The sequence below is a fragment of the Trifolium pratense genome, linkage group LG7 (genome assembly GCF_020283565.1).
Source record: "Trifolium pratense cultivar HEN17-A07 linkage group LG7, ARS_RC_1.1, whole genome shotgun sequence".
Taxonomy (NCBI): Eukaryota; Viridiplantae; Streptophyta; class Magnoliopsida; order Fabales; family Fabaceae; genus Trifolium; species Trifolium pratense.
The window spans coordinates 11,911,447-11,937,781 of record NC_060065.1 but is presented as its reverse complement, the minus strand read 5'-3'; the positions used below and the strand labels follow the sequence as shown (position 1 = coordinate 11,937,781).

At 33.1% G+C, this 26,335-nt stretch overlaps 4 protein-coding genes across 8 annotated transcripts; 2 read left to right on the top strand and 2 right to left on the bottom strand.

Moving 5' to 3' along the window:
* Positions 1 to 569: 569 nt before the first annotated feature.
* On the top strand, positions 570 to 10,564 carry LOC123897012 (probable inactive leucine-rich repeat receptor-like protein kinase At3g03770). Of its 4 annotated transcripts, none has more exons than XM_045947490.1 (10): positions 570 to 1,116; positions 1,220 to 1,266; positions 1,989 to 3,385; positions 3,634 to 3,767; positions 3,978 to 4,218; positions 4,324 to 4,535; positions 4,767 to 4,792; positions 5,010 to 5,121; positions 5,367 to 5,580; positions 10,328 to 10,564. In XM_045947490.1, exons 3-9 carry the CDS (start codon positions 2,050 to 2,052, stop codon positions 5,577 to 5,579), a joined length of 2,274 nt encoding a protein of 757 aa, XP_045803446.1. In that variant the 5' UTR covers positions 570 to 1,116; positions 1,220 to 1,266; positions 1,989 to 2,049; the 3' UTR covers position 5,580; positions 10,328 to 10,564. The 4 variants fall into 4 exon arrangements, with proteins under 4 accessions (XP_045803446.1, XP_045803447.1, XP_045803445.1 ...); XM_045947491.1 differs by having other exon boundaries at positions 624 to 1,116; positions 1,994 to 3,385; XM_045947489.1 differs by having other exon boundaries at positions 873 to 1,116; positions 1,220 to 3,385.
* A 66-nt stretch (positions 10,565 to 10,630) lies between these two features.
* LOC123897013 (argininosuccinate synthase, chloroplastic-like) lies at positions 10,631 to 19,385 on the bottom strand. Its single transcript, XM_045947494.1, has 11 exons — positions 19,280 to 19,385; positions 19,055 to 19,110; positions 18,623 to 18,692; positions 18,085 to 18,220; positions 17,917 to 17,965; positions 17,582 to 17,764; positions 17,216 to 17,290; positions 16,930 to 17,115; positions 16,700 to 16,788; positions 15,998 to 16,223; positions 10,631 to 10,991 (listed from the first exon to the last, which is right to left on the bottom strand). Exons 1-11 carry the CDS (start codon positions 19,344 to 19,346, stop codon positions 10,665 to 10,667), a joined length of 1,464 nt encoding a protein of 487 aa, XP_045803450.1. The 5' UTR covers positions 19,347 to 19,385; the 3' UTR covers positions 10,631 to 10,664.
* LOC123897462 (tobamovirus multiplication protein 2A-like) lies at positions 11,360 to 15,688 on the bottom strand. The gene is made up of 7 exons (XM_045948115.1): positions 15,684 to 15,688; positions 15,283 to 15,393; positions 14,934 to 15,033; positions 14,658 to 14,738; positions 14,478 to 14,582; positions 13,641 to 13,853; positions 11,360 to 11,661 (listed from the first exon to the last, which is right to left on the bottom strand). The coding sequence occupies exons 1-7, from the start codon at positions 15,686 to 15,688 to the stop codon at positions 11,536 to 11,538; spliced, it is 741 nt and encodes a 246-aa protein (XP_045804071.1). The 3' UTR covers positions 11,360 to 11,535.
* Positions 19,386 to 21,140: 1,755 nt separating the features above from the next.
* Positions 21,141 to 24,810, top strand: LOC123897010 (cycloeucalenol cycloisomerase). Of its 2 annotated transcripts, XM_045947488.1 has the most exons (8): positions 21,141 to 21,321; positions 21,450 to 21,598; positions 21,689 to 21,772; positions 22,244 to 22,285; positions 23,192 to 23,302; positions 23,381 to 23,572; positions 24,065 to 24,162; positions 24,297 to 24,810. In XM_045947488.1, the coding sequence occupies exons 1-8, from the start codon at positions 21,315 to 21,317 to the stop codon at positions 24,487 to 24,489; spliced, it is 876 nt and encodes a 291-aa protein (XP_045803444.1). In that variant the 5' UTR covers positions 21,141 to 21,314; the 3' UTR covers positions 24,490 to 24,810. The 2 variants fall into 2 exon arrangements, with proteins under 2 accessions (XP_045803444.1, XP_045803443.1); XM_045947487.1 differs by having other exon boundaries at positions 21,162 to 21,321; positions 23,192 to 23,572.
* The last annotated feature ends 1,525 nt before the right edge of the window (positions 24,811 to 26,335 follow it).

Genomic DNA, 26,335 nt, shown 5'->3' with positions numbered 1-26,335 from the left:
TTTTAAAATATAATATGTGATAAAAAAAAAGGATGAATGTGTACAAGTAATAGAACTTAAAATACTTTTTCATTTGAAATATTATACATTTATACATATACATTTATTATTAATCACATTTGTTTATATGATTACTATTCCTATGTAAAATAAATATTTCACTTTAAAATATCTTTCCAAATGTTCCTCATTATTTACCATGAAACTTTTTGAAATTTCCAATTAAATTTTTTGGGTTATCATCATATTGCTGCAAAGTTTTTACCGCGTTAGCGATCCGTCGGGGAACCTATGGGGCACACGAGGTGGATTCTTTACTTTCAAGCGAATTTTCTCCATACGCATCATGCATGAAGCAAGAATCCAACATCTGATCACATGCTTAAGGGAACCAAAACCCTTACCACTTGAACCAAAATTCATTGTTTCCAATTAAATTTTAAAATTTAATTTTCTTTTATATGTTTCTTATTTAATTGATATTTAAAATTGTACATATATTTAAGAACATCAATTCAATGATACTTGCAAACTACTTATTAATTTACTTACTAGTTATGGATTAAATTATGGACCAAAACGCGACTCTAGTAAACTTGTGTCCTTTTCATATAGTTAGAAACAAGAATTAAGAAAGGTAAGTGAGTGACAGAGAGAGAGAGAGAGAGAGAGGAAGAACACAACAATTATTCTGGTAGCATGAAGTTTTCATTAGCTATATTAAAACAAAGAAGTCTTAATGTAAAGTCTAAATGCTTTCATTTCTCAAGTAATGCAAAAATGAGAAAGTGAAAACTCAAGGATAGATATTGTACAACAATGATTGTGGGGTCCACCTTATGGCACCTCAAAATTTGTTAGATTCATATCAACATGGCCCATCACTCATGTTTTTTTTTACTTTGTCTTCTATGCTTCAGAATTTATATTCCATTTTTTCTTTGTTGAGAATTGTTACCAAAGAAAGCTACATTAATTTTTCATCAATATCCATTTTCTTCACTGAACCATAGAAGCATTCTTTGTAAAGATTTGCACTTGAAACCATCCCAGTTGAAAATTATCTATCTGCTATAACTTGAGCATGAGCTTCAGCTGAAATAAATAGCATCCAAAGTAAGAAAAATATTATTTCTATGCTTGGTTTAGTTTGGTTCTTTTCTTCGTATGAATCATATTCATAACTGTTCAATTCCCTAACCATTATTGCTGTTTGCAGAAGAAAGAGTACCATGGTGGAACCAGTTATTAATGCATTAACTTCAGGTATGCCCCACTTTTCATGTCTTGGATTCTGAGCAAAGGCCACACCACACTTGATCTTTCTTTTGTTTATTTTTTGTTTTTGTTTTCACAACTAGTATCCGGTCTGCTGGACCACTTAATCTGGTTCGGGGTCAGTTATGACATTAAGTAGTTCTAGCCCCCTTCCAATTGCAGTTGCGGGGAATTGAATTGTGATCCTCCTTACCAAGTCCAACGTCAATCACCACCAGACCAACTAACAATTTGAAATTTTATCTTTCTTTTGTTTATTGATATATAGTCACATATATAGTAGCATTTATTTTCCTTCATTTATCACCAACAATATTCATCTTGGTTTAGTCCTTTTATTCAACACTTAGCTGTTTTCTGAAGTCTATAAACAATCTATGCATTAAAGTTTGCACAACTACCCCTTGTGAACACTTCAAAATGAGGTAGACAATTGGATAGTAGATCAGATGAATCTAAGACCGTATATTTTGTAGTAAGGAGAGTAGATCAGATGAGATGAGGATTGAGGAGTCCAATTGGTAGGAAAACTAGTATGAATGAAATACCCTTATAATTAAGGTCAATTATTTTGCCATAGACATGATTCGTCTGATCCATGTAGCCGACCTCACATAGTAGAATAAGAACTTATTGCTATCATGGTTGTTGTTTGGTGTAAGTTTCTAGTTTTTAACTATTTTAATGGAGCCTCCTTTTCATTTATTTAGGACAGGTTTTCAACTATTTTAATTGTTCCTCTTTGAAGCATTTCCAATATAGAAGTTTTTCATGGAGTTTCATGGCTTGGTTTTGCTATTTTGTTATGCTTGGTATCTCTTTTATATGGGAATTTGCAGTGCTCAGTTACAGTCCTCTCAGACACAAGTTCTTCTCCAATTACAAAAACACTTAGAATATCCAACACAATTAGAAATATGGAAAGATCATAAATCAGAACTTTGCTTTATGTCTTCAACACAAGTCAAAATCACATGCAAAGACAATTTTGTCACAGAGCTAAGTATTGTTGGTGATAAGCCGAAAAATGGTAGAGATTTTGATGGTTTTGCTATTCCAAATCAAACACTATCACAAAGCTTCTCAATGGACTCATTTGTTGCCACTCTAGCAAGGCTAACTAGCTTGAAAGTTCTTCATCTTGTTTCTTTGGGAATTTGGGGACCATTTCCAAATACCATTCATAGACTCTTTTCACTTGAATATTTGAATTTGAATTCAAATTTTCTTTATGGATCAATCCCTCCAAAAATCTCTACTATGGTCAACCTTAAATCTCTTATGTTAGGTGATAACTTCTTCAATGGTACCATCCCAAACTTGTTCAATTCATCAAATATTCTCTCAGTTCTTAGTTTGAAAAATAATAAGTTGAAGGGTCCATTTCCATTTTCAATCCTTAGTATCACAACCTTGACTATCATTGACATGTCAAGAAATCAAATATCAGGTAATTTGCAAGATTTTACTGGTTTGAGTATCTTGGAACAACTAGATTTAAGAGAAAATGAATTAGATTCCGATTTACCTGATATGCCTAAAGAGTTGAAAATGCTTTTCCTCAATCGGAACTCCTTCTCGGGTCAAATTCCACAACACTATGGTCAACTAAATAAGCTTGAGCAGCTTGATATTTCCTTCAATGCACTCACAGGAACTACTCCTTCTCAACTGTTTTCTTTTCCTAATATCAGTTACTTGAATTTAGGATCCAACATGCTGAGTGGAACACTTCAAAATGACATAAAATGTGGCCATAATCTTCGTTTTGTTGATATATCAAACAATAGGTTTGTTGGAGACTTTCCTTCTTCTCTAATCAATGTGTCAGAAAATAGGGTTGTTAAGAGTGATGGAAACTGTTTATCTGGGAGTTTGAAGCACCAGCATGCAGTATCTTATTGCACAAAGACGAAGTCGCACCAAGTTGGTTTTTTTGTTGGCGTGATTGTTGGAATTCTTGTCATCATTGTGCTTTTGGGTTTATGCATTGTTGTTACTTGTAAAAGGTATTACTCTAAGGGGATTTCAGAACAGCACCTATTGCATAAATCAGTTCAAGATAGCTTCTCAACAGGATTCTCATCTGAGCTTATTGCAAATGCAAGTACGTTGTCTTTGTTCACGAGGAGATTAAGGATATCAGCGTAAAGTCATTTTACACTGACATCCAATCACGTGATAGTTTTTAAATAAAAGCAGTTACGTAATTTTTGTTGTCTTGGTGAATTGTGATTGGTTGTCCGTGTAAAATAATTTTGCATTGAGGGTGCATTACTAGGAATGTGTGAATGTGATCAATCGAAGGACATGAACATTGACTGAAGTTTTGTTTTCTGGTTACTAATTTTTCAGGGTATGTTTCTGAAGCTTCAAAGTTAGGCAGAGAAGATCTTCCCCCATGCCGATCATATTCATTTGAAGAGCTTAAGGAAGCAACAAATAACTTTGACAATTCTACTTTTCTTGGTGAAAATATATATGGGAAGGTAAGGTAGTATCCAAATTTATTGCATATTTTTTCTCTATAGAAAAATGAATGTGACATTTGAGTTTAATTTTTGATAAACAAACAATCTAGACTGCAGCAATAATAATTTTGATGTCTCTGACGCCAATTAAATTGAAAAACCTTAGCAAAAACACTACACTTTTTCTTATGACATGATGCTAATGAAAATTTGTCAATGGTATTGCAGCTGTATAGAGGAAAATTGGAGAGTGGGATAGCTGTTGTTATAAGGTGCATACCTTTGTCAAAAAAGTACTCAATTCGGAATTTCAAATTAAGGCTGGATTTGCTTGCGAAGCTCCGTCATGCTCATTTGGTATCCCTCTTGGGTCATTGCATTGATGGCATTTTAGGAGAGCGTATCGACTCCAAAGTATTTCTCATTTATGAATGTGTGTCAAATGGGAGTTTCCAAACTTATCTCTCAGGTAAAGAATAACGTTTCTTAAATTTCAAAGTAGTATTCTAATGTTTTTCTCAGTTAAATTTAAATTTAATTTGTATTGTGCACTAAATTTATACTGTATGTTCAGGAGATAGTTGTGGAAAGATTTTCAATTGGCCAGAAAGATTGTCAGTTTTAATCAGTGTTGCTAAGGCTGTTCATTTCCTACACACTGGAATGATACCTGGTTTCTTCAAAAATAGACTTAAGACCAACAATATTTTGCTTAATGAAAATTGGATGCCAAAGTTGAGTGACTATGGATTGTCCATTATCTCAGAAGAAACTGATGCAAGTGGGGTATGCTTTATTTTTCCCTATATTGGTGGTCTTGCATATAGCGCCAACATTTATGATTGAAATATCTTAGTGTTCGACACCGACACAATGGTTACATTCAAATATCTTACTGTCTCAAGTTATTATCAATATCGACATGATAGTGTCGTGTTTAATGTCAATGTATATGTCGATGCTTGCAGTACCTTCTAAATATTCATCAGTGTTTATAACATGTCTTTTGGTTTGTAGGTAAAAGAAGAAAGTCCTAATTCGTGGTAAGAATTTTTATATATATCATATGGCTTTGTTTCTTCTTCTTTCAATTTATTACTGATGGAATTTTTCTAGATCAAATGTTATCTATTTATCAACATTCTTGGTTTACAACAAATGTGACGGTTTTTTATACATTTAGAAATTAGCAGGATTTGATCAGTACTTGATAAGTTATTGTGAATTATTCCTTAAGATTCTCAACATGTGTGATTTCAGGCAAATGAAAAAGTTAGAGGATGATATTTATAGCTTTGGATTCATACTACTTGAGGCACTAGTTGGACCTTCAATGTCTGCTAAAAAAGAAGCAACTGTGCTAAATGCGATGGTATGCATAAAACATGTTTATAATCTTCTAATTACAGAAAAACAAGTTTGCAAGTTAGCTCAGTTATGAGTAATCAATCAACTTCATTATATAAGCACTTATGTATAAGTTAAACTGTTTTTATATAAGATACAAATTGTTTTTGTAACCTATCCTGATCAATTTATTAAAATAAACTCCCAAATATTCACAGAAGTGCTTATATATGTACTTGCTAAGTTAATTTTGCATACTCCAATTTACAGGCTTCCTTCAATAGTCAAGATGACTGGAAACAAATAGTGGAGCCAGTTGTGCAAGCTACTTGTTGCAAAGAATCTCTATCAATTGTGGTTTCTATAACTAACAAGTGCATTTCGACCGAGTCGTGGAGTCGACCATCTATCGAGGATGTCCTTTGGAACTTGCAGTATGCTTCTCAGGTCCAGAGAACAGCTGATGGGGATCACAGAATTTGATACTCCCTGATAGAAATTTAGCAAGTGTACTAAATAGTCGTCAAGTAATAAAATTTATAAAGTTCGTATCCGCAGGGATTGTTTCAATCTCAACAAAACAATTAAATTAATTTAGGATTAATAATTAAAATGCAAAGGGGGGAGTTTAACTTGGTTTGAATTTTTATCATAAACTTAAAAATAACTTGGGAATCAAATTGAATGAAAGAAAAGCGATTGATCCTTTTTGGTTCATCTAATTACTATTTCTCTTGGTAATTTCATGTATGATTACAAATTACTCAATTTAGTTTCATGATTAGATTAAATCTCAAATGATTATGCCCAATGTCTTGGTAACATAATCCTCTCCCTTGATCATCGATTCCTAATGTCTTAGGTAATCTATGATCAATTGAGGTTTACAAACTTTAATCTTTTAATCTCAATTAACAATCCGAAATGTCTTAAGTGAAAGTTAATTGATCAATCATTCCTAGATCGATCATTCATTCCTATCGTCATAGTAAAACAAATAATTGAAATCATCACACAGTTGATCAAATCATGTAAAGCATTAAGCACAAGAAATAATTGAAGAAACTAACTTCGTAATTCATTGATCATAACATATGATAATCACATAGTTCAAGAGAAATAATAATAAGAATCCCCTAAGGACCAATCATGAGAGTTTAGTTACACATAATAAAATAAAAATGAAACAATGAAGATAAAACCATAGAATAGGCGTGATGTGGGAGCTGCTTGTTTCTTTCAATCCTCCACCACTATGCTAATTCCATTCCTCTGTTCATCCCTTCCTTTCCATCTTTCGCGCAGCTTCCGTCGTGCTACAGTACCCCGCTCCACCAATTTGCAAAGAAACCTTTCCTTTCATTTCCTTGGTTCGGGTCATGACTTCAACATAAGGCCAAAGTTGTCTTCCTTTCATTGTACATAAGCCCATCATATTAAATGATATATATACTCCCTTTTAGGCCATCACCCACACTACACAATATGTTACTAACTTCACAAAATAAAAACTACACAAAATGAAATATTAATAAAGAAAAATACTTAATTGACTCAATAAACTAAAAAATGCAATTTATTTAAAATGACTTTAAATTAAACACTAAACTAATAAAATTATATTAAAAACTTAATTGAAAAGACTCCAAAAATAGAGACCGATGAGGATTCATCACAACCCCAAACTTAATCTGTTGCTTGTCCTCAAGGAACAATTGCTTTCAAAAGAGTGCAACTCAACCTCAAACACCAAACCAAACATTCATGTTAATCTATCTCCGTAATCAATAAGAACAAAACATGTCATTTTACATAAATTATCATGCTCAAGGTCACTTTCATCTACTAATAACCAATCGGAAATTCAAAACAATTCATCCAACATTCATCCATCAAGTTCAATTCTCTCTTCACACAATCTCACCAAAATTCTCTCAAGTGTTTAGGGACATACACTCAATCAACACAATCTACACCTTTCTACCATAGGCTTGCAAGGACTCTAAAAATCGATCGACGTACAATGAATATGCACCTTTCGAGGACTTTTCAGGTTATAGCGTGGCTTAGGTTTATTGAAGGGTGGATATTTTTGGGAAACTAGGTAGAAAAACTTGAAGCTTATAAGATCACCTATTTCAAACAAAATTGGACAAATCAATCGATCCCCCAAAACCATCACATTCATACTAGAGAACTTAATTATCACAATTTTTTTCCCTTATCCTCATGCAAATGAATTCACAATGTGTGAACTCATTATATGCTCACATTTTTATTTTTATTTTTTTCACAAAGAAGTCCCTCGACAAGTTATTTTTTTATTATTTTTTTTTTCAAACATGGTGTTATGCATTTTGCATTCTCTTTATTTATTTATTTTTCATTTCTTTCACCATTTCCTTTCTTTTCATGAGGGACATTCTCTTCATATTTTTTTTCACAAATTTTTTCAAAATATTTTTCTTTTAGTTCTCTAGTACCCCACCCCAAACTTAATAGGTTGCAAATCCCAAGAGCAACCTCAAACTTAATGATGAGCATTGTGCTCAAATCACAAGTTAGGTGATCAACTTCAAGAAAATCATTTTATTTTTTTTTTTTGTAAAAATTATCTGGTTTTCAAAAAGAAGTAAGATCAAAACATTTTTCTTTCAATAAGGCTCAAAAGGGGCTAGCAAGGGATTGTAATATTCAAGGGTAGGCTACAAAGGCTCAAGCTCACAAAAATGTGCCTCGGTGCATTATTCATCGCAATCAATCAATCAAGAGAATTCAAGCAAGTTCTAGAGAATAGGAGAGACGTGGAACTCACATAGTCAAGAAAGAAATTCAAGTGTTTAGGCTCAAGACCTCACAGTTAGGATAACAGAGAAGAATTAGAGCCATTAGGAATCATGCTAAACAAACAAAAATCATTTCCTCAAAAATCATCAGCAAACTAATATAACCAAAGAGCAATCAATAATGTAAGTTGACAGTTACTACTTAGATGGAGAACAAACTAACAAGCACATTCTAGTTAAATGCTCAAAATCAAGTCACACATAAAATATTAACTCAAACAGATAAGGATAGAGTAGTGACAAATTCATTCAACAGTGCTTTTTATTACTTAATAAAATGCAGAAATTAAAAGAAAATTAAAGACTGAGTTACCTATCATGGGTTGCCTCCCAAGAAGCGCTTCTTTAACGTCATTAGCTTGACACCTCAACCACTGTTAGGGTGGCCTAAATGAGAGAAAGAACACATCATCCTTCTTTTTCCGCTTATTGGTTAAGAATTCCATGAACTTAGCATAGAGAAGCAACTGTTCCCATCTTCCAACAACTAAGCTCTTGGAATTTGCACTTTCCCACCTTAGAGAAGAATGAAATTTTTTTTGCAACTGATTTCTCTCTTTAAATTCCATTGGTTGAGACTCAAATACCACGTAGAGATCAACATGATTCACTCTTCTCATGCCATTCTTCTTGTTTTTCAATTTTTCTTCTTCTCCAATAGCATGATGTTTAATCTCCATCTCAACCAACTTCTCACACTCATTTGCCTTTTCAACAAGATTACCACACTCAACTTCGAATCCATCAAATGAACCTTGATTTGACCTCAAAAATTCATCCAAAATCTTTTTGAGTTGAAAGTTGTAATCAATGTTGATCAGTTCACGCTCTTTTTCCTTCAAACAATACTCCTCACAATAGTCATTGTGAGGATTCGCTCCACAAAAATCACTTCTCGCCTTCAATCTCGAAATATGTGCATCCAATCTCTCTTGTGCATAAGATAGTAAACATAGTTGATAACAAATGATATTTATTTCTTTGCAATCAACCAATCTATTATCAATCCATTTCATTGCTACAAAACTTAGAGAAAATTTTCAGCAGCAAAGAAAACTAAAGTAGACATAAAGAGAAAATTTATATATACAAGAATAAAAAGAAAATAATAGAAAGGAAAAAAAAATTAAAAAAAATCCTAAGTAAAATAAATTGTCTTGTCAAAATCACTCAACAATCCCCGGCAACGGCGCCAAAAACTTGATAGAAATTTAGCAAGTGTACTAAATAGTCGTCAAGTAATAAAATTTATAAAGTTCGTATCCGCAGGGATTGTTTCAATCTCAACAAAACAATTAAATTAATTTAGGATTAATAATTAAAATGCAAAGGGGGGAGTTTAACTTGGTTTGAATTTTTATCATAAACTTAAAAATAACTTGGGAATCAAATTGAATGAAAGAAAAGCGATTGATCCTTTTTGGTTCATCTAATTACTATTTCTCTTGGTAATTTCATGTATGATTACAAATTACTCAATTTAGTTTCATGATTAGATTAAATCTCAAATGATTATGCCCAATGTCTTGGTAACATAATCCTCTCCCTTGATCATCGATTCCTAATGTCTTAGGTAATCTATGATCAATTGAGGTTTACAAACTTTAATCTTTTAATCTCAATTAACAATCCGAAATGTCTTAAGTGAAAGTTAATTGATCAATCATTCCTAGATCGATCATTCATTCCTATCGTCATAGTAAAACAAATAATTGAAATCATCACACAGTTGATCAAGTCATGTAAAGCATTAAGCACAAGAAATAATTGAAGAAACTAACTTCGTAATTCATTGATCATAACATATGATAATCACATAGTTCAAGAGAAATAATAATAAGAATCCCCTAAGGACCAATCATGAGAGTTTAGTTACACATAATAAAATAAAAATGAAACAATGAAGATAAAACCATAGAATAGGCGTGATGTGGGAGCTGCTTGTTTCTTTCAATCCTCCACCACTATGCTAATTCCATTCCTCTGTTCATCCCTTCCTTTCCATCTTTCGCGCAGCTTCCGTCGTGCTACAGTACCCCGCTCCACCAATTTGCAAAGAAACCTTTCCTTTCATTTCCTTGGTTCGGGTCATGACTTCAACATAAGGCCAAAGTTGTCTTCCTTTCATTGTACATAAGCCCATCATATTAAATGATATATATACTCCCTTTTAGGCCATCACCCACACTACACAATATGTTACTAACTTCACAAAATAAAAACTACACAAAATGAAATATTAATAAAGAAAAATACTTAATTGACTCAATAAACTAAAAAATGCAATTTATTTAAAATGACTTTAAATTAAACACTAAACTAATAAAATTATATTAAAAACTTAATTGAAAAGACTCCAAAAATAGAGACCGATGAGGATTCATCACTCCCACTATCAGTGAGAATCACTTCTGATTTTTTGCTTCAATATTTCATCTTTTGATGAAATACTTAAAGGGGTAGGAATGTATTGGCTGCATGCTCCAATTCAGCCAACTTTCATATATACCAAGCATTTTCATTTGTATAGTATATAGTATATATTATATTTAGATATTATCTTATGAATGGAAGATGAATTTACCTTTTTGAATGAACAAATAAAACTTGTGATAACATCGACAAGAACATTTATTTCCCACATTAGCAAAAGTTCCACAAGCATTGTCAAGAACAAGCAAGACTCACACACACACACCTAATAATCCAAACAAAGTAACATTTAAATGCCTTGTTCCATCATGGCTCTGATCTTCAATGGAAGACCATAGAGCCTTATAAACCCAACAGCATCTGCATGATTATATATCTCACCACTCTCAAATGAAGAAATATCTTCCCTATACAAACTATAAGGACTCTTCCGGCCCCTCACAGAAACACTACCTTTATACAGTTTCAAATACACTGATCCTGTTGTAGTCTTTGAGATGTTCTCCATGAATGCATCCATCGACTCACGAAGTGGATCAAACCACCTACCAGCATACACTAACTCTGCATATTTCAGTGCTAACGAGTCTTTAAGTTGAAGTGTTTCGCGATCAAGCACTAGTAGAAAAAAGCTATTTTACATCTGGCGAAAACCGCTTTTTACATCTGAACAATTTCAGATGTAGGCGCACGAGACTTAGTAAGTATACACGTTTTACATCTGGCGTAGTCAGATGTAAAAAAACACTTTTTACCTCTGACCTAGGCGAAATTCAAATATTATTTTTTTTAAATTAAATTGGACTTTTTACATCTGACCAAGTCTACCTGATGTGAAATCTTAACTTTTTTTTTTTTTTTTTGAAAAACCTGCGTTTTTTTTTATATATATTTTAAATCTTTTTTTTATTAAAAAAATCTAACCCACAATGCCAACAATATAACAACTTGCATCAAGAAGATAATACTAAAATTCAACATCCATAGCCAAATTCAAATTCAACATTCAACATATATATAGTAATAATGTCATTAAAGTACAACCACATTGTAATCCAAAATACAAAACATCATAATAATTAATACTAATCCATCCAAAATACAAATTAAAACATCATCATAACTAGTCCATTGTAACTTCACACAAACCTAGCTAGCTCCTAATCTTTCTCGTCGGCATCATCATAATCTACCTCGGGATTATATAGTTGAAGAAAACAAGTTGCCCAGCGGTCTCGCAAATCATACAACTCCTCCTCTGTTAATGCCGTGGGATCATTGAACACCTACAATATGTAAATAACATAATTCATATGTAAACTACAACATGTTAATTAATGTATGGTAAATGAATCAGCATAGCCATTTTTAGTGAACCAGCATATAGCACAAAAATTGTGAACCAGCATAGCACAAAAATTGTGAACCAGCTGCTGGAGCCAAAAAAAGGTGCCCAAATTGTGAACCAGCAAATAGCTTTTTTCTACTAGTGTGCACAACAGCAAAAAAAACAAGCACAGCAGCAAAAAAAACAAGCACATGTGCCTATATACAAATGTCTATATAATTGACATCAGGTAGACTATATATCATCATTCATTCACTACTAAGTATACAACAATATGCACGTACAGCAGCCTATATATCATCATTCATTCACTACTAAGTATACAAATGTCTTCCTATCATTCATTCACTACTAAGTATACAATTGTCATTAACTACATAGCTAAATGCACTAAACTATGAGTCTCATAGAAAAATATAAATTCATTACATAGAAAAATACAACCTTAGCAGAGACAACGTCGATAAAGAAAAATATGATACCTCCATCAACAGCAGCAAAAAAACAAGCACAACAATATGCACAGCAGCCTATATATCATCATTCATTCACTACTAAGTATACAAATGTCTTCCTATCATCATTCATTCACTACTAAGTATACAACTGTCATTAACTACTTAGCTAAATGCACTAAACTATGAGTCTCATAGAAAAATATAAATTCATTACATAGAAAAATACAACCTTAGCAGAGACAACGTCGATAAAGAAAAATACGATACCTCCATCCAATTCTTTGTAATACTAGCAGAGACAATGTCAATCATATTCTTCATTACATAATATCCACAGTCATTGTCGTTAGGCTGTACCCTTGTCTACATATAAATGACATTTAGTTAATACATGTTAATACATATATATATGCCAAAAAAAAATACGAATCAATCATCATGTGTTATTAACGTAAATAAATATTAAAATTTACGTCACACTTACTTTGGGAAAAATCCATGAAGTCTTCTTTCTATTACCAAATGTTGCTAATTGATGAACTTTAAAAGCACTACAAAAATTTAAAAATCAACAATGCTTTAATAGGCAGCAAGTGGATGAACAAAGGCAAACTAAATAACGTAATAACTTACTTTGTAAAAAGACTCTTCGCTGCTTCAGGTATCTTATGGTGTAATGAACAAAGGCAAACTATTACATTTTCCTTAGGACACATAATTATTAATTGTCACAAAAGTATTTTTCCCTAACCAGCATCAAAATGTCGTAAAAAATATCAGTCCTATTTAAAACAAGCGTTACACTTTATTCAGGTGCTTACTTCATATACCAAGAAACAACCCTGCCCATTCCAAACGTCGATCACCACCATCCTCAAATGGATCACGTACATTTCCACTAACATCTCACACTACCATGTCACTAATTTTTTATTTCTTTAGAATGAATACAGTATGTACTCCAATGCTTCTCACAACATGATGAAGAACGAGGATAATCCCCTATTTACTAAGTATGAAATTCTGTTACTAAAGACAAACGCGAGTACCTATTTCCACTTGAGCTATACTTTTTGTTAAACTACTTGAACTATACTTTTAATACCGACTAAACAAGGAAATAAACACGAGATATACCGAATCTGTAAAACTAATCCTAATAAAAGTTTCAAACTTGCAAGTTCCCAAGGGACAAAATATCACTAAATTTTAAAAGCATTCTCAAGAAGGTGAGCCAACAGCCCAACAGTTAGGAATCTTTTGCGGGAGGAAAGAAATACACATTTTACATTTGTTATGAAAAAAGAAAAGTGGATCATAAACCTCCTTGTCCCAAAAGGGTTCACCACTGTCCACTAATTATAATAGTACCGCTAAGTTAAGACTTACGACAAGCAAATTAAAAATTCCAAACACAAGAATGATAAATAAAGTGCACTACAGAGATAAAAGATTTCACCTTCTCCCTCATCCTTGTACTCCATGCATCATTTCTGCTGGAACGCGCATCAACTGTGCCAGTAGCTGGTACACCTGGTGCAGGGCCTGCTGGTCTATTATTGAGCAAAGGCTGGCGGGATTGCTGCCTTGGATTAATGAACTCTTCATCACTATCGTAATCTGCTGGCCTATTTGCAGCCCGAACAATAAGGGCTAAGATGAAAAGAAGAGCCTACAATTCCATAAGCATAACAATTGACACGTCACATTCACATAATACATGTATAAAAGTAAAACCTTTTATCATACTGTGTACCTCTCCAAAATCCTGGTGGTAGGGTACATTAAGAGGAGACTTTTTCACTATATTATAAAAAACGTTTAAAAATATCAAAGTAATACTAAATTAAATCGAAAGATATGTTAAGGGTAAGGCACTTTGTATCCAAGACATTTGAATTTCAAAGTTGAAGACAACTGAATTACTCAAATATGCCTATTTTAACCTTATCAGTACTCCCTTAACCATTTTGTCCCCCTTTCTTTCTGCTTTCTCTTAGAATTGATTAATAAATGCTCTTTCTTCAACACTTCGCTGCAATATATCCTTATAATATCACTTTTAATCAATATAATATACTATTAAAAGCATGGCCAAAAAAATCATTTACTTAAAGTTGACTCCGGTCTAATAACTAGCACCAGGATGTTGGTTACAGTCAAGCAACTCAGTTGTCTAGCAGGTGTTTCTGTCAATTAAAAAACCAGTATATTTTCCTGATTGTGAATTCAAAAATATCCAGAATAAGTTATTAGTTCTTAGCATATTTTCAATTATATAACAGTTCTTGCTTACCTCAAAGACAACAATCCCAAGAGCAACCCATTTCACAATAGTCCAGTTCTCTCTCAGAAAGCCATATAGCGTATCAAAATTTCCTGTCTTGTCGCTTGGAATTTCCTGAAAAGAAGATAATTATAAGATGATAATATAACTTCTAGTATTTCATATTATAAACTGCCAATAAAAACTTACCTCTTTCCAGTTTTTGTCAGAAAATATAAAGGCTGCACATCCAAGCTCTACTAAGATCAGCAAGACTACCAAAAATGAATACTTTGCTGGCTTAAGGAAAACTAAAATAACAATTCCAATAAGATTAATGCATGCGCACAGTTAAACACAAACGAACACATAGGGGAGGTAGAGATTAGAGAAGGCCGAAGAGATGCTTCAACTCGTGTTTTTTTTATATTAGTAGAAATATTATGAACACATGAAATATGTTAATAAGACATTCTAGAAGGATACACAGCTCAGGCAGCACCCATTCCGTGTCACCGATGCAATACAACCAAAACAAGAAATGACAAAGAGAATCGCCCCAACTCCAATGAATAAGTAAATAAACCTGACATACATGAAATACACAATCAGTGTAAGCAATCCAGAAGATAAAGTAGCATGAGACGTATATAGAAGTAACAGTTTGTACTTTTGTAGTTAATATAATCCATTAAGTTTGTTTCTTCAGCACTAACAGCAATAAGTAATGCATCAATTACACCAAATAATGAAACATGATTCCAACTATCATATAACTACGATCAATTGGCATTGGCAGATCTTCACATGGTTATTATAAAAGAAAGAAGAGTACCTGAATCGATGTGAGAGGGAAAGACAAGGTTCCGTTCGTGAGAGTAGAGGCCGGAGAAAGGAGGACAAGCTTCGATTTGGAGTTCGATTTGACGAGTGAGAGAGAGGACGACTGCGAGTGAGAGAGAGAGGACGACTGCGAGCGAGTGAGAGAGAGAGGACGACTGCGAGCGAGTGAGAGAGAGAGGACGACTGCGAGCGAGTGAGAGAGAGAAGACGAATGAGATAAGGCAGTGGTTCAATCTTGTCGCCGGTAGAGGTAGAGGTCGACGGCGCTTAGGGTTTGCATCGCGAGAGAGATGGGTTTGCGCGTTTTGGTTCTTTTGGTATTGATCTGATTGTGTTTTTTTAGTCTTAGCGTTTTTTTTTTCTTTTTTTAGTCTTGTGAGAGAGATAATTAACTCCATCAGCTGATTGGTTCCAAAAAATATTATTATTTTTTTTTTTATTCAACTTGACTTGTTACATCTGTGGCTAAATATGGTCAGATATATATATATTTTAGATAATTGTCATCATAATTACAAGATTGCCACCGCGTTTAGTTATGCTTCTGGTATATTGAAGGCAGATGTAAAAAGTCTTGTCTATATATTTTTTACATCTGTGGATATTGAGACCAGATGAAAAGACTACTCCATATAGCGTTTTACATCTGACATATGTTCGTCAGATGTAAAATGCTTAAGTAATATGTCATATTTGTACTAGTGAAGTGTTAAAGTCTCTAAGTCTCTTGCTGCAGTGAAGAGAATGGTGCCACCTGGAGTTTCATAAACTCCTCGGCTCTTCAAGCCTACAATGCGGTCTTCAACTAAGTCGACACGGCCTATTCCATGCCTTCCACCTATCTCATTCAGCTCAGCAACCAAATTTCCTGGGGAAAGTCTCTTCCCATTCACGGACACCGGAATGCCTGACTCAAACCCAACCTCCACATATCTGCAACACATTTTCCAGTTAAGTAGTAGTAAATGAGAAACAATTAAAGCTATAATTACTGTTTTAAATTGCATTAATAGTTGTGGCCAAGTAGCGGTCTTTGATATCACTAAGAATCACAGTCAAATGCAGTTGGTGCAGCCTTAATCGCAGTCCTCCTACGATTGCAGCAACATAAAAAATCATGATGTCAAAACCTAGATTGCGGACCTTTTTTAAAACCCTGGTTGCGATCCTTGATAATCACATTCAAATATGAATGATGGCAGAATTGTTTTAGCATTGTGGTCGTAATAGAGGTTAAAAAAATCTTGATGTTGTTGCTAATATTGTGGTTATGGGCCTTTTTTAAAACATGGCTGTAGTCAAAATCGTTAACAAAACAATTCTGACATGAGGGAAATGTCTATGAGCACAATCAATTTAAAGTACACGGTGACAAGTAAATGCGGATTTTTTGTTAATAACAAGCTTACTCTGGTTGATTTGGAGCATCCTCAGGGTCTGCAGTCAACATGTACATATCCTTTTTAGGTTCATTTGCTGGATCTTCCAGAACATCACCCTTCAGTGTTACAAATTGGAAATTTATAAGGAAAAATGTCTTCACTTTTGAATGTCATCTTAAATTACAAAAAAGAATGAAGTGACAACAAATCATAAAACTTAGTATGGGTTATGTGCCAAAGGTAACTTGATAACTTACCTCATGGGTTATGTGCCAAAGATTCCTGTCCCTACTATATATGGATTTTTTGGTAACAGGAACAGGTACGTTATGCTTCTTAGCATACTCAATAGCATCCTCCCTCCCCGAAATATCCCACTCCCTCCATGGAGCCACAACATTTAACTTGGGATTCAGAGCGAAAAAAGATAGCTCAAATCGAACCTGAACGTACAATTAGAAATACAACATATTAGAAGAAATTAATTGGCATGATGAGTTGATGTGATGTGAGCCTAATAATTATAATTATGATTATACATGCCTGATCATTTCCTTTCCCTGTACAACCATGGGAGACAGCGTCAGCTCCAACTTCTTTGGCGATATCCACCATAGCCTATAAAGTCAGTATGTAACAATACATGTTTAAATGTAATACTAGTAAAGATCCGGTACATGATTACACAAATTATGAGATGGAATCTCGTATGTACAATTTTTGTTAGATGTCAAAATGGGGGTTTTAGAATTTTGATTGTCTAACTCAACCCTACAAAACCAGGGTAGACTGCAATCAAGACAGACCTTCACTGGAGCGTGAAGGATAACCCTACAAAATCGAGGTATAAGATTTGAGATGTCTCCCACTACATTTTCAGACTATATCAAACTAAAATGAGAAGTATACCTTTGCAATAACAGGGCGAGCTATTGCCGTTCCAAGCAAATACTTCCTCTCATAAACTGCACCAGCACGCAGGCAAGGGAATACATAATCCCTAACAAATTCCTCCTTCAAATCCTTCACCACTAACTGAGAAGCTCCACTAGCTTTAGCCTTCTCTTCCAAACCTTCCAATTCACTTGCACCCTATGAAATTTAGCATTTGTTAACCAAACACGCAGCACACAAAAATGAAGTACGGATCAATATTTCCGTGGTCCAAATTTTACAATAACACAAATTCATTCAACAACAAAAATCTTTATTAATGAAAGTGAAATCTACAAATTATAACATACTTGTCCTAGATCAGCAGTGAAGCAAACAACATCACAGCCATAGTTCTCTCTGCAATATAAACATCAAATATTGTGAAATTAAATAGAAATTTTTTTTGGTAAATAAATTAAATAGAAATTTAATTGTGAGAATACGAAAAGGAACAAAACAACATAATATATATATACCTCAGCCAGGGGACAACAACCGATGTGTCTAAGCCGCCACTGTAAGCCAGAACAACCTTATTCAATTTACCCCTTAGTCCATCAACCTTCTTGGTCTCAGACTTTTCTACATCTTGATAAAGCACTGCATTTATAACTGCAATTCAATAGAATTATGTCACCATTATTTACAGACATTAAACTTGAAACTCAATCATCATATAGCAACGAACGAATCTCTAGTGTCTGACACTGACACGCGGGTTACAGGCTTCTATGTATCAATGTTGTGTTCAGTGTCTGTATAGATTAATACTATAAATTAACAGTGGCGGATCCACCACTCGGCCAGCCCGGGCACTTGCCCGGGCTCTGGGAAAAAATTAGTATTTTATGTGGTATTTTAGGGGTTAGTTTAGGGCAAAACTAATTTTTTTGTTTCAAAACTGACATTTTTCAGTGCAAAACTGTGATTTTGTCTTAGACTTTATAATTTTTTTGGCTACGCCACTGTGTATATATAAATGTCAATCAAGTAGTTTCAGCTAAACAATATCACCTTGATGTTTACTTGCAGCACCAAAACATGTTCTTGGTGACATCAACTTGTTCTTGTTCTTCTTGTAAAACTACAAAAATCCAAAACATGCAAAAGAAAGAACCATCAGAAAAACATCCACAAAAAACAAATGGATATATATCACAAAGAAAGAAAAAGACTAAGGGCTTGTTTGATTCCCTTCTCAAAAACAGTTTTTTAGTTTTTACAAAAAGTGTTTTCAAAAACTGTTTTCTATTTATGAGTTTTTAAAACTAAAAAAATAAAACTGGTTCAAGTTTTGGTTTTCCCTTCTTAAAAACAATTTTCTAAAACAGTTTTTAAATAAAAAACATTTTAAAAACTAAAAACCAAAATTGTTTCAACCAGTCCCTAAAATTCAAACAACGGATCTAAACCCATCCATGCATGCATGTAAATATTTAAGGACACCTCTTTAAATGATGAAGGGTTTGCCTTGCAGAACCTGTGATGCACAACCAGCTGATCTGCAAACATATAAATAATAGCAAACAAAAGTTAGGAGGGTGCAGATAGAAAATTAATAACTTCAACCTCAGTTGTCAAAATGTCAACTTTTATGTATAAGTAATCATTTTATTGTTGGTTTTTACACAAGAAAGATCATAGACGGAGGAGAAAGTGAAGTACTATTACCTCTTGCATGTGTTGAAGGAGCAGTAGATAGGAATGAGTGTGTGAGAATAGCATTCAACTGAGCCATGTTATGTTATATTTTTGCTGAATACTTCACTGATTCACACTCAAACTCACCATCACTACCTTTTTATAATGTTTGTTTGGACCCTGCTGTTGCTCTTCTATGTTTCCGTTTCTGCCACGTTGCCATTATGGAATGCAACTGGCATATTCATATTCATTTTTCTCACTTGTCATACGTACGATTACTTTTACACTCAAAGTGCAATTATTTTTACCCGACAAATTCAAAGATAAATCATTTTTATTTTTGTACAACAGATAAATCATTTTATTAGTAAGATAAGTGGCGGAACCAGAAAAAATATTGTGGGTGGGTCGAAAAATAGTCAATCTATTTTCAAATTGAATTTTTTGCTCCTCTATTTTCACATATTACAATTTTGGTGCTAACAATCTATATTTTTACTCTAAAAATTGTGATTTTTGGCTATAAAGGTGATTTACTGTCTCCAACATTGAATCTAAAGATGAAATATCAAATTTGAAACCAAAATTCAAATTTTTTTTGCATTAAAATTCGCTAATTTTACGGCAAAAAGGGAAAAAAAATTGAGATAGGACTAAAATTGCAACAAATGTGAAAATATGGGGATTTGAAAAATTTAATATTAATTAAACATATTTTTTTATGTCATTTCATATTTATATATGCTAGCTCAACCGCTAATTTTATCTATTATTATAAATTCAATTAATTATGAACTAACATTTATACTAATATTTGAACTAATATGTGTATCGAATTACTTATAATCATCAATAATATACTCTAAATTAATATTTACATTAATATTTGTACATATATATATATATATATATATATATATATATACCGGGTGACTTAAAATCATTAATAATACATTTAAATTAATACCCTACAAAAAAAAAAAAAAAAAAAATTTGAGGGTGGGGGTGGGTCGTGGCCCACTTCAGCCCACCACTAGGTCCGCTGTTGAGTAAGATATTGTTAAAGAAACAAAAAATAAAAATTTCCTCAATTAGCTCGAGTACTAATCACCGCAGCTACGCGTTGAGGATATAATTGATTTAAAAAAAAAAACTAAAAATTTCATGTGAAAAAAAAAACAACTTTTTAAATTGAAAAAAATTGAAATATTGTTTACCGTAAAAAAAAATAAAAAATGAAATATTGTTTAAGAAGAACACGTGGCGTAATCAAACAGAAAATTGATTGATTTAAAGTCAAGGGATCCGAATCCAGGGTTAGCCTTGTGATATACTCCCTCCGTCCCAAATTATAAGGGAAAATAAAAAATCACACTTATTAAGAAAAAAATAAAACATGAGAATTTCAAGTATGTTTTTGTGGTTTTTCCTAGGAATAAGTTGCATAGGAAGATGTAAAAACAATTTTTATTGGTTGTTGTTTATTGAGAAAATGAGAGAGAGAAGAAATTAAATGCAATTTGCATTTAATTTTATAAAAATAAGGAAAAAAAACATAAAAATGATTTTTTTCTCTTATAATTTGGGACAAAAAAAATAGACTTTTTTCCCTTATAATTTGGGACGGAGGGAGTATGTTGCAGTGCTGGTTAGGTACTCATGATATCTTTTAAGTATTTTTATTGGAGCAATATCCATTTGAGTATTGTTGATTTTGTAATAAGTATTAGTACCTATTTTATTTTTGTGGGTTTCATTTATAACAATTTAGTAGTGAAATGTATTATTGGTAAAATCTAATTATAACTTTTTAAAAGATGTTCTATTGAAGGGATCGAGTACTTATTAGATATTATTATAAAAAAATTATAAAGGAGTGATGGATAGTACTGAAAAATATGAATATCTTCGTATAATGCATTCGAATATGACACGTGAGAGAAATGAAAGATAGTACTGTAATAATGAAGAGTGACGGAAGAGTCAAAGGAAAGAGGTATTGATTCGATTCAATTGCATATCTCATCATCTTGCATCCGTTGAAGCAGATCCGTATTCTAGAATGGGCGGTAACTCCCAATTTCATATCTCTCAAAAATCCCCGATTCATTAATCCATAAATCATCTCTCAGTATGGTATCGATAATTCATAATCGCTTTTCTGTAATCTAAATCTCTGTTTGTTTGTGTTGAAAAGTGAAAACTGCAGGTTCAGCTTCAGCGACTCCAAGCTTATGGTTGGCTCCAAACCCCAGCAAAAGATGGGGCGAACTTTTCTTCCTTCTCTATACCCCTTTCTGGCTCTCTCTTTCTCTCGGCATTGTTGTTCCTTACAAGCTTTATGAGGTTTTTCTCTAATTACAAACTATTCATTTTCAATCATCGATTTTCTTACTTTTTAGTAAAATAACATCACTGTTCTACTTTACTCGACAGAATTTCACAGAATTGGAATATTTACTTCTTGGGTTGATCTCAGCAGTTCCTTCTTTCCTTATTCCAATGCTGCTCGTTGGTAAGGTAATTTTTTTTATTGCTTTCTAATTGGATCTGTTTGGATAAACAACTTAATTAAGTGTTTATCATAAGTGCTCGTATAGGTTATGTCTATAACAAAAGATAAACTAAAGTCAAATGGTTTTTGTAAGCTATCCTGAGAGCTTATGGAAATAAGATGAAAGTAACTCATGGACATGTTATAAATTGTTTCTATAAATTTTCTTAAGGCTCTATTTGTCAATGCCAAATTTTGGGCTTATAGCTTATAAGTTCATATGGGGAAAAAAAATCTGTTTGGTAACATTTTTGATTTTTTTTCCTCACGAGCTTATAGCTTTCATTTTTCTCTCCCAATTTTACCCCTGTCATCGTATTTTTTTATTTATCCCGAAAAATAATTTATCTTCTTTTCCTACTGTCTTTTGATATAGATATAGTCAATGTGAGCTAAGAATGGCGTTAAATTGTTTTTTGGTATATCAATTTTTGCAGGCTGATAGAGGCATCCCTTGGAAGGACCGTTATTGGGTCAAGGCAAGTGTTTTTGTGGGGTACCATTTTCCAAATTTTTACTGTTTTGTTGTATTGCATTGTAGTGTGCACCTTAATTATTATTCATTGACATTGGAGTGTTATTTCTTGTATTTGATATGTCTTTGGCTTCACTTGTTATGATTAGGTAATGGTCTATTTTTTCAGAAAATGAATTTTTCAGACATAATAGAACTAGCCTTATTGGCTTTGCCCAACTTGGTTGTTATCAAATTCTATATTTACCAGGACCAGGCATTAAAGTAATTGAAATTGTGACAAGTGGTACACTTGGAGTGCACATTTTGCATTATCTTTGTGGCCATTCATTTTGTAGTTGGTTCTTAATATCAATAAGTTAATAAAACCAGTTTCAGTCCCTAATAATAAAGTGTATGTTTCAAATCGAAACCGCCCCTTTCAATCTTGTTAATACAAGAAAAAACACAAGAAAAAACATAGGAAAAGGCTTGACCATAAGAATTGCGTGAATTTATCCATTTGTGTCATTCTTGATGGTAAACAAAATGTTTTCCTTCTAGTCACGAACCCTGTAGTACTTACCTTCTGGTACCCAACTCCTTAAGTCAAGATCCAAAACAGACTGGAAGCTCAAGCGGAGATGGCGTGGACTGTGATTAATTTAATTTTTCATGTCTTGATTGAGGGCTTTACAGTTTCCTTTCATTTACATTCAGATTTAGTTGTTCTATATCCTAAAATGGATTGTGATGCTTATGTCTGTTACTATTGTCATTTTTTATTTATTTTATATTATGATAAAGGAATGACACTTACATTACAATCCTTATTATTGATTTATTGTGCGGTCTATGTGTATATATTTATTTGTGTTAAGTCTGTCGATCTCCTCACAACCTAACATGTACGTATATATACTGCTGACAGGCCAATCTCTGGATAATAATTTTCAGTTATGTTGGAAATTATTTCTGGACTCATTACTTTTTCACTGTTCTGGGTGCATCTTACACCTTTCCATCATGGAAAATGAACAATGTAAGCCAAGGACCTATTATTTATCTGTTAGTGAGATCACATACTCTTTTATTGATTTGCTCAATTTGTTGGTGGCAGGTACCACACACAACATTCCTGCTTACTCATGTTTGTTTCCTCTTTTATCATGTTGCATCGAACATGACACTGCGTCGGTTACGACATTTTCTGGCTGATACGCCAGAAAAAATTCGGTGGGCTGCCGAAGCTGCATGGATTCTCGCTCTTGCTTATTTTATAGCATACCTGGAGACGTTGGCTATTTCCAATGTATGTTGCAACAAACCATTCTGCTGGGTTTTCTTTTATTTTTTCTGTTATTTGGCTAAACACCTGCTGTCTAAATTCTCTTGCTTCTTTTGTGTTATGGAACCTCTAATTCTTTTGACATATTTAGTTAAACCATCTTAGACATTTCTCCCTTTTTTCATTTTGATTGAACCTACCTTCAAGTGGATATTTCGTTATCAGTGTTGTTAAATAGTCCTCAAATATAATGTTATATAGCTGTTTCTTCTATTTTAGAAATTTCCTCAATCACTTTATTTGCCAACAATTTGTTGGTTTGGTAAAGCAATATACGGTGTGGACCCATAATCACTTAGTTTTTGTTTTACTGCAAGATTTAGTGGTGTTGCCCTTTCTGCAAAATATTATGCAAGATTTCGCGTTGCTAAATTTTTATTTAGCATTGCCTTGGACCTTCAATATCAAATGCTAAATTTGTAATAATGTTATTGTTATCTATTTGACTACATGCAGTTCCCTTATTATGAATTTGTGGATCGAGACTCTATGTACAAAGTTGGATCATTGTTTTATGCAATCTACTTTATCGTGAGTTTCCCCATGTTTCTAAGGTCAGTTTTTAACTAGCAGTGTTTGACTCATTCTGTATTTGGACTAGTTGCCTACCAGATCACAAGAAATGGAAATATGCCATCATTATACTAAATTACTGATCTTATTGATAATTACTCATGTGAATGTGCAGGATTGACGAAAAACCTGGCAATAAATGGGACTTGCCCAGAGTGGCTGTTGATGCTTTGGGTGCTGCTATGCTGGTCACAATAATACTTGATTTGTGGCGCATCTTTCTGGGTCCGATTGTTCCTGTCTCGGATGCAAAACAGTGTTCTCAAACAGGATTACCTTGGTTCTCAGCACACGCCAATCTTACATGAGAATTCCATGAACAGAACTAAAAAATTTGGAGCAAGTATGATTGTTATGTGGAGAATCTGCAGAAGAAACAAACTTGGTCTATCCCTGTATAAATGCTTGCGGTGCCAAATTTCTGATCAGATAAATGTTGTGTTTGTAGTGCTTTTATGCTGTGTCGGAAAGTAGCTAAGCTAACACAAACAATTGTTCAACATGTTAGATCTCTCATTTATTATCAGTAAAATAGTTTATGTACAAGATAGTTAAATTTTATTTTTTGGTTTGTTAGTTTAGTTGTTCTCATAAAAATAAGAGTTGTGACTACACAATTTTCAAGACAACTTTATTAGATTTGGATAGATTTTTTCTACGCTAGAACCTCTTGACAATTTGAGGGTATTTACCCATCAATCAATTATAACAAGTCAGATGCATGCATGTGAAGTAAAAAATGTTTAAAAGTTTGTTGTGAGTATCATATGCAAATTTATTTATGTAGTTTGTTCTTATTAATTGTTGGGTAAATATCTTCAAATTATCGATACCCAAATTCAAATTGACTAATATATCATGTTCAATCTTATGGTGTTCTCCGTTGAGTCCTTAGCAAATCCTTTTATTATCTTCATCTTGTTGCTTTGTTCTCTACAATTCTACACTTCTCTTTGAAGAAAAAAACACTTCATTTTGTGACCATCGAGTTAATTATCAAATTGAAGTGATTGATGAGGTTATCCAAATGAGAAATGGGAGCTCCTCAGAGATAATGGAAGAGAAGAAGTGGTACGTTTCACTACATTTGGATATTGAAAGAAATAGGAAATAGATAAATATAAGAGAAGAGAAATAACAAATAATAGAAAGTGTATATTGTTTAGATGAATAGAGATTGTATGCATGCAAATTGATCGGGCGATCAGGGGCGGCCTAGGCCCATGTGCGACATGGGTTGTGGCACAAGGTCTCTTAAAAATGAGGGTCACAAAAAAAAAATTATAGGGTAGTAGTATTAGTAAGTTAGGAAGTGTAAAAATTAATTATTTATGTTAGAAAATGTTGTAAGGGCAGTAAGGCACAGCCCAACCCGTTTTCCTAAGAAAAAAAAATAGCAGACAAGAGAAATATATCTTGCGTTTTGCGTTCTACGTTTTGCGTTCTACGTATTTTTTTCTCAAAAACTCCATTAAATCACCACCACCAGGCGTCGACCTGCCACCATCACCGGCGACATTAACGTTGGTTAACCTCCTTCCTTCTATTCTCAAAAACTCCATTAAAGTTGAATGAATTTGCTTCAAAAAATGCAGCAAGAATGAGTCGATTTAAGTAGCGAGAATGTTTTTTTTATAAGCAAAGTAGCTATAATGTATTTTGTTGTTATTGTTAGACTATGAATCTTTTTTATGTTAATTACAAGAATGATTATAATTTTATGTTATTTGCAATTTAAATCGATGATGATTTTTTATATAAAAAAAAATTACGTTTTTTTTTTTTTATTAAAAGCACACTTTCATATTTTGCACAAAGCCTCCAAAAACTCGGAGACACCACTGCGATCTATATAAAAAAACTTAGTCATAATTCATAAATATGTACGGTTAGCCTTCAACAAAAACCTCTTGCCTCTTCAGGAGAGAAAATTTTTGGGGGTCCTACCACACATAATTTTCCACTCTTTATTTCTATGCTTATCCAAACGGTAGAAATACTACATTTCTCTGCTTTCTCTCTCTTATTTTTTTTTTTTTTTATCTCTTTTCTAAATCTATGCAAACAAACATAATGTTAAGGAGATAGAAACAAGAGAACAAATATAGTTACCACATCATTCGTGAATGTTTCGTGATATTCATTGTCGAGATA